Source organism: Osmerus eperlanus, chromosome 7, assembly GCF_963692335.1.
Source record: "Osmerus eperlanus chromosome 7, fOsmEpe2.1, whole genome shotgun sequence".
NCBI lineage: Eukaryota > Metazoa > Chordata > Actinopteri > Osmeriformes > Osmeridae > Osmerus > Osmerus eperlanus.
In genome coordinates, this window is record NC_085024.1 from 16608952 (window position 1) to 16629296 (window position 20345).

At 43.1% G+C, this 20345-nt stretch overlaps 1 protein-coding gene across 1 annotated transcript in view; it reads right to left on the bottom strand.

Moving 5' to 3' along the window:
- Positions 1-940: 940 nt before the first annotated feature.
- The window catches only part of nek11 (NIMA-related kinase 11), a 21361-nt gene continuing 1956 nt past the window's right edge, over positions 941-20345 (bottom strand). Inside the window, 13 exon segments of the mRNA XM_062466200.1 lie at positions 941-4915; positions 7521-7611; positions 10061-10121; positions 13195-13325; positions 14774-14903; positions 15252-15308; positions 15310-15337; positions 15529-15596; positions 15598-15649; positions 16277-16362; positions 17728-17806; positions 17883-18032; positions 20008-20134. Coding sequence (XP_062322184.1) covers positions 4660-4915; positions 7521-7611; positions 10061-10121; positions 13195-13325; positions 14774-14903; positions 15252-15308; positions 15310-15337; positions 15529-15596; positions 15598-15649; positions 16277-16362; positions 17728-17806; positions 17883-18032; positions 20008-20134 — 1316 coding nt within the window. The 3' untranslated portion in view covers positions 941-4659.

Below are 20345 nucleotides of genomic sequence, written 5' to 3' on the forward strand. Positions count from 1 at the left end.
AGATGGTATGAGATAGAACGCCTTCATGCTGTTTTGACAATACCGTGAGAATGAATTGAATTGCAAAGTGTCCTGAATTGCTAAATATAATATTTTTGGAAACACTTCAGATCCAGGTGCTCGTAATGACCTTTAGGTAATATATAACAAGGTCCTTATAAGATACCCATCAACATTAATATGTGTTAAAACTTTATCAGTGTTAATAACATTAGTAAGGGATAGGGTCAGTGTTATTGTAAGATGAAAGAAGCATTAGTTATCAGTTCATAAGGCCCTTATTAGATGCTTGTTAACATTCATATGTATTAATAAGAGTTGATTACTTACTAAGGCCTTATCATATTTACTAATGCTTATTACAAAAACTTGGATATAAACTGTTACCCATTTTTCTATAACATTGCCTCTCACACTGCAGATGACAATGAGTGGAAATAGTGAGAGTGGAAAAGACAATATTATTGTATTCACATACACACACATACAAACACACACATACACAAGCGGACATTTTGTCACGTATGGACAAAAAATATATATATAAGAGTTCTTGTGTATGGCAGAGACAATGCCGAACACATGCCGAGAATTCTGAACGTCAAAAGCACAATTTTTAGGGACAAGGGCTTTGCTGATTTAGTTAAGATTAATGAAAATATACACACATGTGCACACACACACACACATCTCATAACCTTGGTTGGAGGGAAAACCCCATAGCGCTCAGCTCATCTATCTTGTTCTCCATCCAGACACCAAAAACAACAATGTAGTTTTATGGTGAAAGCTCACCGTCAACCGTGGTTCCTTGGGCTACACAGAAATAAGCTTTGCATGGTACCATAGCCCCAATGCATCAATAAATTAGGTTTCTGTGTTACAGGCGATATTACAGTATTAGAAAAATCAACTCTACAGAACTAGGACACACGTGGCCTCATTTTGATGTTTTATTGTGCTTGTAGCTTTTTGATATAAATGAAGGCCGACTCCCTGTGAAGTACGCTCTCGTCCAAAACAAAGAAAACATTTTTCTTCTTTCTAATATATTATGTATCTTTCCAACAAAAGTAGTTTCGTGTTCTACAGAGAGTTGACATTGATTATGTTTAGTAATGCATTTTCACCACGTAGATTGTGTCAACCCTTATGTATCAAGAAAGCTGATAACATGCTGCCTATAATGTCAACAATGACCCAATCAAATCAAGAACAACAACATTTGACCAACTGACAGTTCACATATTTGACAGAATATTGTACATCAAATCTGCTGATCTTATTGACATAGTGTAAGTATCTCTAAAGCCTACATTCTGACTCCCTTCTGACTCTATTCTACTTCTAAACTGGCTTCACCCATGGGAATGTCTGTTGGAGCATAACTGTCGCTACCTCTGCCACAAAAACAGCAATTAATTTATCTTCTTGCAGGAAAGCACACAAAAACCTTTACATAGCTGAATACTAATGTAGCCTAGAGGGAGAGACACAGCGAGAGACAAGTAGAAAGGGAGAGCGCAAGAGAAAGAGGAGAGATGGGGGGGGGGGAGAGAGAGAGATAAGACAGTGTGTTGTGTTAGAGAGAAATAACTTGATTGAAAACCTAAGACAAACACTGTGACAGTGATGGAGACCTTGTTTTTTGTCTGGTGTTGAGAGGCTTCTCACTATTCATTAAACACACTCGTCTTCTTCCACTCTCCTCACCAATATCTGTGGCTGAGTGATTATTATTTCAGTCGAATGCATTCCTGTACTGACCATGCTATGTCTGAGGGAGGAGTTGGGGTGTAGGAGAGAGGGAAGGCTGCAGACAGCAGTAGAGAAAGAACAGGAGGACCAGTGGAAGGAGAGGAAACATCAGCAGTACCTTGATAACAGAGGAACTGCAATCACAGACCTCTCTCCACTGCTCTCTCGTTCACCAGCACACACATACACACTCTTTTTCTCTCGCTTTCAATCAGACTCCATTCAGAGCGTCCCTCTTTCCCTTTCAGGAGAACAGGCTGCACAGAGGGTCATGTGACCGCTCCCACTCTTTTAAAGCAGGACGGCAAACTATTCTGTCAACTGGTTCACATGTCTATGTGTGAGAGTTCACGACTACTTTGAACGGTGATCCCCCCCTACTGTGTCCCTCTTTCCTGTCACTTCAGTGTCACCATGTGTTGACTGAAAAAACGGACATAACCAAAATGGAGAGGGAGGGCCCAAATTGCAATCTCTTCACGGCACCCCAAATGTTTTCGCGGTGCCCCTGCATTACGGTCAGGAGCGCACCACACAAAGCTGTCGGGCGCCCCCTCCGGTCGAACCCAGAAAATGGAGGAGGTGGACGTGGATTTTGTCCGAGTCCAGCAGTCTGGGTTCGACACAGAGCTGCGTCGTACGCACGGCCTCGGACGACCTTCCAGCCCGTGACACCATTTGGGAGGAGGAGCAGCACTGCTCTCGTGTACCGCACAACTTCCCAACACGCCCTAAACTTGTGCCGCCTACTCTGTGGCAAACTTTGTGGAATCTCCGCAAAGTCCCACTTGAGGTGGCATGAAAAACACCAAATGCCACGTAAGCCATTAGACAGCTGTAGGACCAAAGAGCTGCAGCACTAAGAGAGTCTTCAATGTTGACCATCTGGGAAGATACCAACAGCAGCTTGTGCTATTATCTATGGTGATAATCACGCCCATGAACTAATGCTCTCTTTTTCTGTTTTTCTATTTTCTCTCCTTCACCCAGCTTAATGAGTCCATCACGGACAGCAAAGCAATAAGATCCCTCTGTTGGTTTTGTTCCCCACCTAATAAAAGCTCTGTGTGATGAGCAAATAACTCTCAAGACCTATAGCCCTCCCCCACCCTGATTTAATGTATGTATTGCTATATAGCTATCATTGTAATTTCCTTCCCTCCCTTACACACACACACACACACACACATTCCCTCAGACTGTCACGAGTGTTCTCCCACGTCTGCTAATTTCATTTTCCATAACACACAAATTGTCCTTTACACACAAAATTGCCTTTTCCTGGTTGGAAGCATGTGTTGGAAAAATTTCCAGGGTAGCTGTTGCTTCAGTGATTGTGGGTCATCCCCCCGAGGCTTGATTATAAATACACAGTATACCAGTGTACCGGTATAGACTTTTCTTTTTATCTGTATCGTCAGATACAAAAAGTGTGTGAAAGAAAACGGATACTTTTTCACAACAAAGAACAGATTGGGAGGAGTGAAGATTGGGAGTGTCTGCATGTTCCAGTGCATGGTTACAAATCAAGCTATACTGAGCTGATTAGCTTTGTCTTGGATGACCACGTTCACACAGAAAAAAACAGATGCTTCAAAAAACCAAAGCAGATGCTTCGAAAAACCAAAGCAAGGTGTTCATAGTTGATTAAGTGGGCAATGGAGAACCATGTTGAGGAGGAAGGCTCTCTACAATTGTCTTCAGAGGGGGAGGAAGACACTGCCTTGTAGCCTGGATTGTTGTGAAGATTTCCACGGGGAACGACGTGTGTGGGTTTGATCTCACAAAGCTGGAGGAAACCCCCCCCCCCCCCCTCCCTCCATTCCTGGTCTCGTCAGTTACACCCTGGGAGATAAAAGAGGTTGCGCACACTGACAGGCAGAAGGCTTCTCAGGATCTCTCCCTCCGTCTCTATCTCTGCCTTCCTGTCTCTCTCTCTCTCTCTCTCTCTCTCTCTCTGTCGTCCTCTCACTGCCTCTCTGTATCACTCTCTCCCTCCGTCTCTATCTCTGCCTTCCTGTCTCTCTCTCTCTCTCGTCCTCTCACTGCCTCTCTGTATCACTTTCTCCCTCCGTCTCAGTAACTGTCTCCCTCCCTGTGTTTCTCTCACTCCTTCTCTATATCTCTCTCTCCCCCTTCATCTCCCTCGCAGTATTGTAGCACCAGCTGGTGAAGGCAGTCGTTCTCTGTGGGGACTTGTGTATATGCCAATGAATCTTAACAGTGATAAAACTTTGACACTTAGGAGTGAAATAATATGCTGTTCATTATGGAGTTTTGGGTCTCCTGGCTGTCAAAACACCAGCTCATGATGAAAATACATTTGTTACTAAACATATAAATGTTTCCGGCCCCACTCCTCCCGTGTCTCTTGAGAACAGGTTTCAACCTGGAAACTGCCCTGAATCCTATGAAGAAATTTACATACTGAAGAATATTGATGACTGCACTGAAGCCATGTACTGAAGAAGCGTTTAATGGGTTCTGTGGAGATGGGAGTAAAGATGCAGTTAAATAGTGGGACCCTCCCCATCTCTCTCCTGATAATGTCCTCACACACATCAAAGAGGTCCAACGCAACAGCAGAGAAGCATTGGGAGTGTGTAGAAACAGTAAAAGTTTCTCTGTGAGCTTGATCAAATACTAGCATCTTAATTCCCTCAGAGACATAACAAGAGAGATGAGGAAGTAGAGCACGGAGGAAGAACCAGCTGAAAATAGCAGAGCTGATGCTAGCGGAGCTGATGCAAATTTTTGACTGTGGCAGGTATTCGGTCACCGAAAACAGTGATTTTTCAATTATACGCGTTAAAGGGGTGTTGATTTTCACTGCATAGGTTACAGGGCAGATTGGACTCTTACACACACTTATATCAACGACATAAATTCTGGGTCACCTTTCTATGCATGCGAGTGTGTCTCTGTGAATACGTGTTGTGAATGTGTATGTGTGGGTCGTCCTGCTCCCTCTCTGGCCTCCTGTAGTTGTTCCTCATAGTACAGAAGTTGGTCGACCTCAAAGCAGTCGCTGGGCGTCTCCACCATGCTCGCCAGGGCTTCCCTTATGCTGGCGTCACCCTCATGCCTCGCCCTGGCCTCTTTCAGGTACTCATAAACTCTCTGGAAGACTCCTGGACCCAGACGACGGGACACTGATCTGAGGGTGGCACAGAGAGAGGGTTAAGATCGTCAACAACAATAAGCAGTCTGTTGCAGGATCACATGTTATGTTGTGAGCACTGACATTTGATGTACTGGATGTATCTGGATTTACATCATTGGTATTCCAATGGACTTGGAATCGGTACAACTGCCCTGAAATATTTAATATTAAAAAATGCGACCATTGGACTATGACTATCACTTGAATGCTTGCTAAGCTAAACTGATGCATAGCATAGAGAGTAAGCATTGCATGATAGATTAGCCTAAATAGTCTACCACACTCCGTGTGTGTGTGTGTGTGTGTCTGTGCACACAGAAAAGTCAGTTCTTATCTAGCCTGTTGAGGTGAAGTATTCTAATGAGATACTGTGACTGGTGCGAACAACTTTTTATCATACATACATTATACATTTTATTATAATTTCAGATCAAACAAATAAAAAAACAGAGCATTATGAAACAAACTAAATATTGGATTCAAAACTTTTCTACCCTCAAGGCTGTTTTTCGTTTTATGAAACGTTCTTCCTTTAATAACAAAAACTGCTACTTTACCCCTCAGTCTTTCACACCAGACACTTCATAGGATTTTGCAAATTGTTATCGTGGCAGAAGGGTTGAGGGTTATGGGTTTGGCAGACTCAGACACCAGATAATGGTCATTTACAGAACTCTTTCACAGCTAAATGAACTATTAGAATCTCCCAGATTGGACTGTGCAACTTTTTGAGGATGTCGGGAACAGAAAAGGGATTAGGACTTCAAGACTCCAGGCTTCTCAGGCAGTTTTTGCTCAGTGATTTGGACTCTTGGATGGAGCCCAACACCCAGGATGTTTCTGCTAGAACCAGCTGAAAGATCCAGGTGTGGGTAGATGGGTGGAGGTCCAGGATGGATGACCTAGTCCAGGGGGCGGGTCTAAACCTCTTCTTGTAAATGAGGAAGAGGAGGTTCGCTTAGACTAAGAGGAAGGTCAGAGGACTGTGCAGACATCCGTCTGAGGCCCCGGGCAATCTTCTCACAACCTCAACATTTCTCCAGGTAACTCATTGTGGAAAGATTCAAGAACAAACAAGTAAAATTATCAGGTATATCAATCATTTTAAAAACGAATCTGTTTTCCACTATATAAAAGGTAAGGCAGACAGTCATATACACACACACACGCACACACCCACACACACACACACACACACACACACACACACACACAAACACACACCACTCAAGCAGAGCCGTGTCTACTTCATGTCTAGAGCTAATCAAGGTTTAGCAATCAAACCCATTCATCTGCCACCGAAACAACAGTAAATACAGCGTCATATTTAAATCCTACCTCCTCATCCAGCAATCAGCTTACATTTTTAAACCCAACAAAAATAAGGAATTCCACAAGTGATCTTACTTCAACTTCAACTTTCAACTTTATTTATCCTACAAAGAGAAATTAGTGTGCAAATGCACTTTAGTGTAATAGTTCTTTATACCTGTGATGAGACCGATGAGAGGCTCACAGTATGATAGCAGAAGTCCCTCATTAACAATGCTTTGGACTAAATGTCAAGTTCCAATTCCAACAGACAGCCACAAGTAGACAGGTCTCTCCCTCACCAGTCAGTGGAGATACTGAGGGCAGGGATGTGGGGAAGGTGCTAATCCTGCAGTCTTTAACCCTCCACTACATGATATGCTCAGAGACCAAATACCATGCCCACTTACTGGGACAATCCCTTTTAGTGACACCAAGACAAACACAGACAAACATGCATGCAGGCAGAAGCACAATAAGTTACTCCCATTCGGTTTCAGCCTCCATATTATAAAGAGCCCAGGCTCCATCATACAGAGTCAGGGGAGGCTTGGGGGGAACACAGCTGCTGAAAATTGCTACCTGTTTTCCTCTCCTCCCTCCATCCCTCTATTTCTTCTCTTTCTCCTCCCCCTCCTCTGCCCTTTATGCAGCGATAGCTGGGATCTGACAGGGTCTAATTCTTCTTCCCACAGGAAATGTATTCTGTTATTAATACACCCGGCCAAGTCTCAGCAGGAGTGTGTAATCTGTGTGTGTGTGTGTGTGTGTTTGAGAGACTTGAGAGGGAAGACAAAAAGATGTACAGTATGTGAGTAGTTTTAAGGGGGATTAATCATCGCAATGTTCCGCAAAGTATTTGTGGACCTCTTCTAAGCACCTGACAGCATATTTAAACATTAAACAATTGTTTTCTGTTTTTCTGTCTCTCTGTCCATTCGTCTTGCTGTCTGGGTCTCAGTCTGTGTCTCTCTGCCTGTGTCTCACTATGGCGGGGAATCTCAGTGGGCAAAGAGGTACACATAACCAATGGCTTACCTGATCAGAGGTAACGTCAGGGAGAAAGATATCGCTATAAAACAAACAACTATAGAACAGATTTGTTGTTTTTGTTTTTATATGCTGTATATTGTGTCATTGTGTCATTTAAGGGCTATTGTTGAAGGTGGAGGAGGTGATGGGGTATTGAAGGTCAGTGGGGTGTGTTTAAGGTGAGGGAGGCGAGGACGTCTGTCTGAGGAGAGGTGTTTAAGGTGAGGTGAGGGTGAGGAGAAGTGTTGGCACTCACTCTCTCATGCGCTGAATCCTGCCGTGCACCATGCTGCTGTTGACGACGGAGCTTCCCTGAGGGCTGCACTGGCCTCCTGCTGCTCCGTACGCTACACACCAGATAGAGATCAGGACCTCAGGTGAAACGCACACACTCAGTCACACACACACACACACACAGAGATGACTATTTGAGATAGCTCTACTCTGATTCGGGTCTGGAAACACTGGGAACGCTCTGCTTTCTGCACACGCTGCTTCTCAACAACAATATGGGATTATGATATGATCTCTATTCTCAGTAAATGATGCTATGTATTTTCTTGTCTCCTCGGATATGAAATACTTCTACATTGCCTGGGAGAATGGAGAGTTAGCTTTCCAGTCAGCAAATGATGGTTGAAGCGGTGGAAGTATGGGGGTATTAAAAGTATATTTGTTTTTAGTGAGATACGCCAGATGTTGTGAATAGCTCAGCATCTTAGGGTGTCGTGTATAGAGTGACAGGAAACACTCAACAAGAGGAGATGTAATGCTGAGTTCAACAGTCCCATTATAGCATACCTTCAGCACTTTGTCCCTTAACATGGTGTCCCTTAACACTGTCCCTCAACAATGTCCCTTTGCAGTGTGCGTGTATAAACATGTTGCAGCCATTATGTATGGTTCATTTGTTGTTGTGTATTGTATTCATTGAATACAATACATATTCATATTCAAATATATTCATATTCATGAACACTGGGTGGTGTCTGGGTGCAGGAGAGCTTTATAGGTGAGCTCACCTGGACAGGTGGAATCGATTAGAGACCAGGATGAGCACAGTTTTTTGATCGTGTTGACGAGAACACGCTATTATTTTGTATATTGTTGTTATTAGAATAAACAGTATTCTGTTCAACTGTGGAGTTCAGGCATCTAAACCATTTAACACCTAGTCTTACAAATACTCGGTGGCTTTGAGTAGCAATTGCTACAACCAAACATGATGCAAGATGCAGAACAAAAATCATGTGCTCCAGGGCAGTGAAGAAATGTTTCTGAGTATGCCTCTGCTGGCCAGCGTGACATCCGAAACTCCCCAGACTGTTTATGCAGTAATAAATGGGCTAGGAGAAAGTTTAAAAACGTATCTGGGGCAGTATTGAAATGCAGTGTGCTGGCTGTGAGAGGAGGCCTCGCCACAGGTGAGCAGACTGAGGAGGTGCTGGGACCTGCCAGCATCTGACATGAGGGCTACGGTTCACTGGATCAGCCAACAGAGGAGGGGGAGAGGAGAGAGAGTGAGAGAGAGAGAGAGAGAGAGAGAGAGGGAGGGGGAGAGAGAGAGAGAGAGAGAGAGGGAGAGGGGGAGGGGGAGAGAGAGAGAGAGAGAGAGAGAGAGAGAGAGAGAGAGAGAGAGAGAGAGAGAGAGAGAGGGAGGGGGAGAGAGAGAGAGAGAAAGAGAGAGAGAGAGAGAGAGAGAGAGAGAGAGAGAGAGAGAGAGAGAGAGAGAGAGAGAGAGAGAGAGAGAGAGAGAGAGAGAGAGAGAGGGAGGGGGAGGGGAAGAGACAGAAAGCTGGACATACTGTACTGCTTTATGTATTGTATTTTGAGCAAGTGGAATAGAGGTATATGTGTGTGTGTGTGTGCATATCATACCATATCTCTTCATTTACAAGTTCGAGGAGTAATTAACAGATTTGTTTGACATGACACAGAGATAGCAGATGCTATTTCTTACCATTCCTACGTTTCAAACCCTTATTCGTTGACTTGATCCTGCAAGTGTGTGTGTTCATTTGTATATGTGTGTAACATTAGCGTGTGTTTTCTCTGTATTCCTCCACAGGGATGTGAACCCCTCCTGCCTCGCTACGCTTCACAGAAACATTTATGCACAGAAATATTCACTGGAAACATAATATGGAAAAAATGCTGTATGCACATATATAAATGTGTTGAGCACAATGCACTTACAGAACATTGTAGTTGCCTGACTGCATTCACAACTACCTTGGAATATCTATCCTGGATGAAAGGTAATAATAGACATACAGTCCTAATGTGATATCTAACCATGATGGATCGATTTGATGTAAATTGCATTGTGATGACAGAATGATTCATCATTTGTGCCATCATGGTAACTTTCATTTTGAGACAAATGATCACAGTAAAGTGATCTTTTCTTTAAATGAAATGGTAGAATATTGAAAGAGTAGAAAACCAAGGGTGCATAAAATGGAGTCAGATAAACAGATCCCTAAACCGTAGACAATCTGTATACAGTAATGAGAAGGAAACCTAGTATGCTAAGAGGATAAATCAGACAGTAAGAGATACTGGAAGGACAACCCTATCTGGGCTGAGGAAGGAACACTTCCTGGTGCTGCAAATAGCATCATGATAAAGCCAGAGGAGTCAGTTTCAGAGCTAAATGCTTCCTCAGTTCATGCTGGTGTCTGTGTGTTTGCTTCTCTTTGTGTACTTCACCATACATCCATGTGTGAGTGTGTGTGCGTGTGCGTGTGTGTGTGTGTGTGTGTGTGTGTGTGTGAGTACACAAGCATATCTTACCACTGAATTCTCCTTGAAGTACTTTTTCCATGTGCATAATCATGGCATCTAGGTCACTATCCTGGAAGAATCAGAGTTAAAGTTAGTTAATAACATTATCTTGGAAGAGTTATTATTGGGTTGGAGATAGTTACTAATAAGCACTTTATCCAGTATGGAAAAGTTTAAGACTTTCAGTTTTGTTGAGGGAAGGCTTTTGGCTTCTGTTTAGAAACATTATATGATATAAATAAACAAACATTATATTCTAATGTATCACATTCAATATGAATCCGTAAATAGATAATTTAGAGAATAAATTGTTACTGATACAGTTTACAAGGGAGAAGCAGATTCACAGAATGTTATAGGACATAAATGTACTGCTAAACCACATTGATTCCAGGAGCAAATACCTCAGCATAAACACACACTGACAGGTGAGGGCTCTGCTGAAAGGATGGTCAACCTCATGCTTCTAGACACATCTCTCCCCAAGAATGTTCCACTCCCTATCACAGGTAGGGTACGGTTCAAAACCACTTCCCCCGGAGACAGCGTGAGCCAATTACACTGTCCAGAAAAAAAAAGGAGCCCAAATCCCCCGACAGCACTACTGAGACACACACCCTCATCTCAGGAGAAATCGTTCAGCTGACAACATTACATTCAGCAGATGCTCTCAAAGACACACGACAGGATGTGTATGCAGCTGTAGTGTCACCGGGACCAAGGTGCACCAGCTGTTGGCTGACCTCCAAGATCACACTAACACACACCGACACACTTGATACGCCAACACAGAAGCTATGCACTTTCCTGAGAAACTCTGGAGTGGTGCATGCATTGTAAATTCACCTGACAGCGAGAGAACAGGACAGGCGACACATTCCTTCCTCCCCCCCTCCCCCCCCCTGTGCTTTGTTGCATTCACTACCCCTAATCTATCAGCAGCCACCAACCACATCAGCTCTGGGAGAGAGGTGGGAGAGGACGGACAAAGCATGAAGAACTGCAACATGATGTGGGAAGGGGAGACAAAACCTTCCGAATGAGAGAGCATGTGGAGAGCCTGAGTCTTCTAGATACCCTGCTACTGTTGAGAGGGGATGGAGAGAGGGTCTGCTAAAGTACAGGCACGGAAGATGAAGTACGGCGGATGAAACATGGAGGATGAAACTGACTCCAGAGATCAAGCATCGAGCGCTCCTCACTACTTTCCTACAAAAGTTATGTAGTTAATCTAACTACTAAATCTTCATTGATTCAACTACCAAATCAACTTTGTCTGGATGGATACAGACCCCTGGAAACTCACTGCGGGTGTTTTATATGAGATTATCACTCATTCTACAGTTTCCTGTCTGGGAGTGGTTGTGGTTGTTAGGGTGGCCTAATTCTACTCCCAGACTGCCACTAGGATTACTTAATTACCACACGAGTAGCTGGACCGGGCCTCATTACTTACACTTGGTCCATTCCTCTCATTGAGAAATGTCATTTATTTAGTATCTTGTTTTCTTCTCCTATAGTCTGTCTTTCTCCAGCACTGAGATATAGTTTTAATATCATCCTCTCTGCCAGTAGAGACTAGATGGCAGCCCTGATACGTTTCCAAATTAAAAGAAGAAGGGAAACATTTGGGCAAACATATAAATTCTTCTTCTTTAATTGGTGCCTTGCATGCACTAGGAATTCCAAATAAGTTTGTGTAATTCTGCATTGTATTTCCCAAATCCTTCTGGTCATTACGTACATTCCCTCATGTCAGGGAATCTTACTGGTCGAAAGAGACATGGTTTGCATCACAATAATGCTAATCAGATTTTAATTATAGACAAAAGACTGAGATCGTGTACATAATGTGTAATGTTAATCTGATCATGAACATTATGTAATATCAGTCTGTGTGACCCCTAATGTGTGAGTGTGTGTGTGTTATCAGAATCTGTGTAAGATGGCTTACACAGATTCTGATGTGTCAGATGGCTGAGCGGTTAGGGAGTCGGGCTATTAATCAGAAGGTTGCCGGTTCGAACGTAATTCAGACAGAATTCGTCACGGCCGGTTCGATTCCCGGCCGTGACGAATTACGTTATGTCCATGGGCAAGGCACTTCACCAATGGCAAGGATAAGATATGCTGACAATGGCTGTGATGATGTATTTAATGCCATGTAAATGCTGATAGACTGACTGCAACCTAGGTATGTTCAGAATGAATGGGCCACAGTCAGTCCTGTAAAACAATACAGCATCACACTGCCAAAAGTCATGTCAATGGTCTCGCAATATGGAATCTTGCTAAAGGCCCTCTGGCTTTCATCCATTTTATAAAATTACTTTTTTGCTAATTTCATTTTGTGTTTTCTAAAAAATGAGCGGGTGCTGGTTAAGAGACAGAAACCGTGAAGAGACAGCTAAAACTCTGAGTATTCTCTCACTCTGAACTGGACAAAGAGGTGAGAACAATTCAAAACAATGAATGAATAGTGTAAGTCCCACAGCCAATAAACATCATTATCTACCGATGCACCCAGCTGAGAACGAGAAGAACAGCTAATCCCCTCAACCCCCACCCCACTCCTACGCAGCTACAGAATACAAACTAAAGAATTATAGTAGAATTTCTATGAGATTTTCAAGCTCTTTGCTATTCTGGTATTGTGCCAGCCAAACGGACAAACAGCCAGACAGCTAGCAAGACAGGCAGACAAACTGACCAACCGACCGACACACAGACAGACAGACTTCCCTCAATAAACTCTCTTTCCGATTGAATTGTCCATATCAGTGAGTGTCTGCTGTTGGCCCAGACAGCAATTACTCCACTGTCAATTACATGGGGATGAACCATTTTAATGAAATATAAATTCTATAAAAATACAGAGTATTATAGAGTAATGCCGTTTCAACATTACGGCATTCCGAAACCAGTATAAATAATGGATTCTGACTCCTGTAATGGAAGTAAATGGTGCAAAAGTGATTCTGTCAAATGAACCCATTAGAGTTAATGCTCTATGATCCGGCACCAGCATGACTCTGATCAAAGTTACACATAAATTCAAACTTTATATTAATGATATAATAATGTTTTAGGAACGATGCACACACACACACACACACACAAACAAACACAGACACACACCTCACCTGTTGACAGGTGTGATAAAGATCTGAGGTGAGAGCTGGGCTCTTCTCTGCTGAGTCCTCCTCTTCAGAGCACGACTCAAAGCCATCCTGATCATAGTAGACCTCTGCTGTCTGGGGATCCTCTGGGATCTCTGAACACACACACACACACACACAAAGACATATACACACTCGCAGTGGGTAAATCAAAGCAGCAAGTCATTGGAGTAAATGAAGGGTAAGGGAAAGTTCTGTTTTATATTCTAACGGGAATTTAGAAGGACAGTGTTTTGTCATGAGAAGACATACTTTGATAGGTTACAATAAAACCACTGATTCATGTAGATTCTATGAATGGTTGCTGACTGGGATTCATGTTCAATGCCTTTACACTGTGAGTCTTCACCTTCCACGGAGATGGAGATGCAAGGTCTACTCAATCAATGTCCCTGCCTCCCCTCCCCCCCCCCTCTGTCTTTCAACCACTGTATCATTTCCTCTCTATCTCTCCTTTTCCATCTTTCACTTAGGATTTCTATGATGAGGCAATGTGTGGTGGAAGCATCTGTGGTGTATGTCTGCGCTGTCTCGCCTGAATGCCTCCATTCTCTCACTTAGCAACCTCCACCTGAGCACCACCCTAACCAGGGCTCTGGAGGGACAATAACTCCAGAGCCAGGGAGATGGACAGAGGGAGAGACTGAGAGGAAGAGAAGGAGAAAGAAAAGGAGCAGTAAAGAGAGACAGAAGGAGAGAGAGAGAAAAGGAGGGAGACAGAGAGAGGGAGAACAGTAGTTTGTTTACAAGAAGTGTACTGTTTTATTACAGTTGATGATGAGTATACTGAACAGTACTGTGAAATATATCTAATAAGCCTCAGCCCCCTCAGATCCACCATCTATGTATTGAGGCATGTTTGTTTGCGTCATGCACTGATGTTTTCTCTATAAGAGTGTGGTTTGATACAGTATGTTTCTGTGTTTAGCTACTTGTCACTGCATGTTGACTTATAAATTATGAGTGTGTGAGCGGGGTGTTTGCATTCCTCGAAGGGTGTCAGTTTTTTTAACTGTGAAGAGGCAGTCTGGGGTACCTGGGATTTACTTTAATTAAAATCTACTGTTCAGAGATATACATGTACTACATTGGAACCTTTTTATCGTCACATTACATTCTGCCCAAAAACTACTCAGCAGAGCTCTATTTATCAGGTTAGATGAAAGTATGACTTGGGTTCAACAGTCTCTGTCGTTGCTTTCCCAGCTTGGAACTAGGGTGAGATGGTGGGAGAGAAAGAAGGAGGAATAGAGGGAGAGACAGATGGAGAGATGGGTGAAAGGAGGAATGGATGGAGAGATAGCTGGATGGAGGGGGGGACAGATGGATGGAGAAGGAGAGAGAGATGGATGGATGGATGGATGGAGAGATGGATGGATGGATGGTGTACACATCATCATGATGGACCTTTTCTTCTAGACCTTCTACAGTGACAATGAGCATCTGGTAACTGCTGAAATATGTATTATGCTAACTTCACGCTGAGAGAGAAGGTAATGCTTGTGAAAGATAATATTCTGATGGTGGAGAAATATCAACTTACTGCATTCACCTGGCTCAGACATGCACATTCTGTCCTGTTGCTGCCTTCCTATTGGCTGTGAGCAGCCCAGCGACCGGTAATCCTGAGCTGTAATTGGCAAAGTCTGGTGATCAGCATCCTCTGCACTCTCCTATTGGTTGGAAGTGAAAAGGTAATTTTTCCCCTGTGTACTACGTGTCGTAAAAAAGTACCCAGTATTTCAAAGAAACTGACAAAAATATATATATTTTGGAATCAAATTTCAATTAGGGGGAGCTACTGGCTAATGGGACCATATGGGAATAGGCAATTAGCTTCACCAAAAAAAGAAACCTTTGGAGTTCAAGTGCCACCATAGAACTGAAAACTAATTGCACTCAAGACAATTAGTAAATTCATTTAATTGAGTTCCTAGACAAATCATTTTCATCCATTATGTGCATATTCCCTATGAATGCACTTTCATTATTCTAGATGGAAACATCTTACACTGAAAGACGTCCAAGCTGACTTTTTCAAAATGGCGGCTCCTAAGCTCCTGCATTCGTCTGTGATTTTTCCTGGTATTTCTCCTCAGCCAATTTCCTGTTATGGGACAAGCAATATGCAGTAAATTGTGACTTTAAGAAGCTTTGCTGGTTCTCTTGGTCCTGGTCCCAGGGCTCTCTGACACAGTCAGACCATACTTAGACTCAACCCTGCTAATAAAAAAAACCAAGCAATATCCCTCATAGAGACTCTGTGTTGATGTGTCTGTGTGCGTGTGTGTGTGCTACCTCAGCCTCCTGGCCTTGTCATCTGCAGCCTCCAGTTTTCTCAGCCTCATTCTCTCTCTGGGGGTCAATCCTGTCCACCTCTGACCTCTCACGCAGGGTCTGCAGGTGAACCTTCTTCTGTCTGGGTAACACGTGGTCAAACGGTCAAAGTGTCAATGAGAGAAAGGCTTTCATAGAAACTATATTTACAAATAATCTGACACAAACCAAAAACAAGTGATATGTCCTTGTGTGTGGTGGTTTTACATGTAAAATGTAAATATGCGGTGAGGTTTAACGTGTGCAGTGTGTAGCCATGCCACAGCGTGGCCATGCTAAGCTAATGCTGATGGACATGCTGTCTGATTGGAGGTAGTTCTCATCAGTGATGCCTAGGTCTGGTAAGAGACAGCTGCTACTTAGCCCTCACATGGTTATCACCAACCAAATGCACAGCTCTGATGAGACTGGAGGGGGGATGTGCATTTATAGACAACTGACTGGTGTGAGTAATTGAGTGAGTGTATAGAGAGAGAGAGAGAGAGAGATGAGGAGAGAGAGAGAGAGAGAGAGAGCACAAGAGAGAGTGAGTGAGATAAGACAGAGAGAGAGAGAGAGAGAGAGAGAGAGAGAGAGGAGAGAGAGAGAGAGAGAGAGAGAGAGAGAGAGAGAGAGAGAGAGAGAGAGAGAGAGACTATAATAAAGAATAGAGAGAATAAAAAAGATAAAGAGGGAGGCAAAGACATTGAGGAAGAAATCACACACTTACAGGGCTTTAGCTATCTGTACAGCATCTCTCTCTCCTCCAGACTCCTTGTCTTCCAGTGTCGTGCTGAAGAGCTTGTGCTTTAAGCTCTAAGACAGGAAGAGATAGGGGGAAAGGGAGAGAAAGGAGAAGGGAGAGAGGAAAGCTTGCAATAACAAATGGAGAAAACCAATTAACCACAGGTAGAAGCTACTGTCTCTCACCTTCGCTCTCACGCTATATCATTTTATTTAAGTCCATCTCTCAGCCTCTCCCTCCATCTCCCTCCATCTCTCTTCCACTCCGTCTCTTTCTCCATCCATATCCCATCATTTACCTCCCTCTTGCTCTCACTCTATCTCTCTCCCTCCATCTCTCAACCTTTTATTATCTCTCTTGAAACCTAACACTAAGGATGTATGGGGCCAAGCTACAGGGCAAAGAGGGGGAGAAGGCACACTTCACACAACAATGGGGGGAATCTCACAACACCCAACCCACAAATTACAGCGGTCTGTTGACACCCTGCAGAGGATTCCAGCACAGAGGAAAGCTAATGGGAAAGAGGGGGAGGAGGAGGAAGAGGACGAGGACGAGCAGGAAAAGAGACTTTAAAAAAAAGCACTGTGTTTCGTGTCATCAAGACCAAATACAGTAGTAATGACCCCGATAACAGAGAATAGAAGATAACAGGGTGTAAGTAGAGGAGGGGTTTTCTTCAAGATCTACACCATGGTTTATATACTGGGTATTGCTAGTAGCTAGAATATCAATCCGTCCCCTACATGTTGAGTCTGATTTGTACATGAACAGTCATAGTGAACCATGCCTGGGGGTGTAATTATATTTTTTACAGAATTCAAAGCTTCTTTTGGGAGCTCAGTCCATTGGAAGCCCCACTGGGCATATGAGAGACTTATGAACATGTTTAATGCAAACTATATCTGCTTGTTAGAAATGTTTATTACTTTACAACATTACTGTTTACTATTTCACACCGCTTATAGCTTTTTAATGAGATTGCTGTATTTGCATGTATTTATCTGAGTGTGTGTGTGTGCGATACGTACATGGGGTGGTGTGATACTCCGATTGTATTTGAATGCAATCAATAAGTGCTTGAAAAACTACTGGAACACTTGGTTTGAAAAGGGTATGAACCCGTTTGGTCTGAGAAGATATTGATTTGATAAATAAATACGATAGAAAGTCAAATACTGTACTTTCAGTTTGTCAGCCTGATAAAGTGGATGATGTCGCTGAAATGTCTTTAATATTAGGTCAGCCAAACAAACAAGTAATTGTTTGGGACTTAAATGCTACTCAATAGTAATGCTTGTATGGCTGTGTTTAGGAGACAGTTTAATGTTGTGTTGTCTAGCCTGCGTGCTAGTTGCATGCAGAACTGCTAATGTTGTGATACAACCTTCACGCTAGTTGAATGTAGGACACATGGTAATGTAGCGTTGTCTAACCTGCATGCTGGTCTCTATGATCTTGGTCCTGAGAGCCTCTTCAGCAGAGATTCTCGAAGGAGGGTTTTTCTCAAGCATCCTGTGGACAGAAGGATCAGTTTGAAAGTCAGAAATAGTTCTGCCGGGTTACATCATTTGGTTCAGAAGTGTCTCACCGTTGCATGACGGAGTTGAGCTCTCGTGAGTAACCTTCCGGCAGGGTGGGGGTCTCCCCTTCGACTATCTTCATCACCACAGACAGGAAGCTGTGACCCTCGAAGGCATGCGCCAGACAACACATTTCATACAGGACACAGCCAAGCGCCCTGGGGATCAAAACACACCTCATCTTATACCAGAGGAAACACACTGAAATGTATCATGTAAACACTGCATGTACAATACAGCTCAATACAATCTAAAATGATCTCCAGTATGGCATGTTTCCCCCCAGCACTCACCATGACCAAACTCCTGAATACCTAGGTGTATGATCCAACCCTATTACGTCTCTACCCTGTTGCACATACATACTAACTATTCTCAACCCTATTCACATAAACAGTGAATGCCCTGTTCTGTCAGCCAAGGTAACCCCTGAGCCCCCAAGCACCTGGGCAGTGATGAGGTCGTGCGGAACTTTGTTGATCCATATAAAGGACACTTTATGGCAGTGCAAACTGATACCGGATGTAACTGAAACAGAAAAAATCAATTTGGTCTCATATTTCCACTATCTATAATCCCAAGATAGACTCATGTGAGCTGATGTATCCTGGAGGATTAATGCTGAATAAACAGAAACCGCACGCGAGGTGAAATCTCATCTCATATACTTCTGATAGTTATAAAAGAAAAGCCAAGAGCGGCTATGAATAATCATATTGGATTCTGAAAGTGGAAGAGTGTGCAGTAGGTTGGAGAAATATGACTGGATAAATGAGCTTCAGCTTTCGTGATAGCATCAGAATAGGGGAAATGGGATTTTAGAAAGTGTGTTGCTGGTTATTTACCAATCATCCCCTGCTTTGTCTTTTCCATCTCTTTTACCTTCTCATTTCAAACCCCTGCAATTCCTATCACAAGTCAGATAATAATAGCCAAGATGATTGATTCATCCATAAAATAGGGATCTTTTCTTGACAGTATTGACATGCTGGACAGTTCAGATTGCATTTTCACCACAGTGATAATATGTTAAGAGAACAAAGGCATTTTCACCACTTACTAGTTCAGTCTCCACACCAAATTGTATTCTTATTAAAAAGACATTATAATGATACAGGCTTGAATTATCTTCTCTTCTCATTAGTATGGTTTGTGGAAGCAGAAAGGGTGGGGGGTGTGGGCGTTGAGTCAACAACACTCTACCCTGGGAGGGGGTGTATCTATATGCTGGAGATCAATGCTATCTCTCCGGTCGCCCCAGCCTTCCTCTCTCTCTCTGCCACTGTTTCATGCTATCTACAGTATCCCCTCCCCCTTTCCTCTCTCTCTCTCTCTCTGCAAAAACCCAATTTCCCCATGCCCAGTCTTAGATTAGTGGTCATTTCCTTGGGAAAATAGATTTACGGTCCAGGAGGCCATGTGTGAGAGTGGAAGATAGCAGAGATTGGTCCCGTGGCAGATGGCTCCATTCAGCATGACATAGTGCCAAGTTCACTTCAATTTAGGTGATTTATTGATTGTTTTATTTGGGTGGGGGGTACATATCTGCAACCATATCTGCAACCATGCCTTCAAGTCCATCTATCTCAGATAGTCCGCCTTATTGCTATCCAACATATCTCGTACCATATGATCTTCCCCCAAGCTCAAGCAAGACTGTTTCTGATTGGACAAGCATGGGGTTGGATTCTGTTGACTGGTATATTCCAACCTTCTACACCTTTCTACTCATCGCATGTTACTGTTAATAACCATTTCAACTCAGTCAGGCTTCCTTTGATTCTGGAGAGCTTTGAAGTTGCCAGAAAATGCTGCGTGGTTGAGTGTTGTGTCTGAATGCACGACAGATAGCGTACACATTTGTGGGTGTAATATGCTTCATGCGTTGCATGTTTCTTGATGTCTAGCTGTAAGCAAACAGACCCTTGGGGATTTTAATTTCTATTCTACTCTTCTCTAACACTCCACCCTACAGCATTCCTCTAAGATAGAGAGCTAGCATAGAAAGCAGCCACAGTATAACATATTAGTAGAACTAAGCTCCATTCACTCTCTGCAAAAACTCAGGCTCATTCCCTGAATGTTGTTAGTTCTCAGCAGATAATGGGAATAGCTGTGTGGTCCTCGACCCACCAGATATCAGACTTGGAGTTGTAGCCCTGCTGGTTCAGCACCTCTGGGCTCATGTAGTAGGGAGTACCTGTGAATGTAGTGGCCAGGTCACATGACCCAATCAGGAGACAGGAAACACCAAAATCACCTACAAGGAAAGCAACAAAATATTAATCAAACAAATGTCTAATTTCTATTGTCCTTTCTCAAAATAATTATAAACCCAGTGGTTATAGACTGTAAGGAAATTCATAACATTTAGGTACAACAAACATTAGGCCCGTGCGATCAACCCTCCATCATTTTATATACTTCTACCACTACTTCAGTCTGACAACTTCCTCACATTTATTCATCCA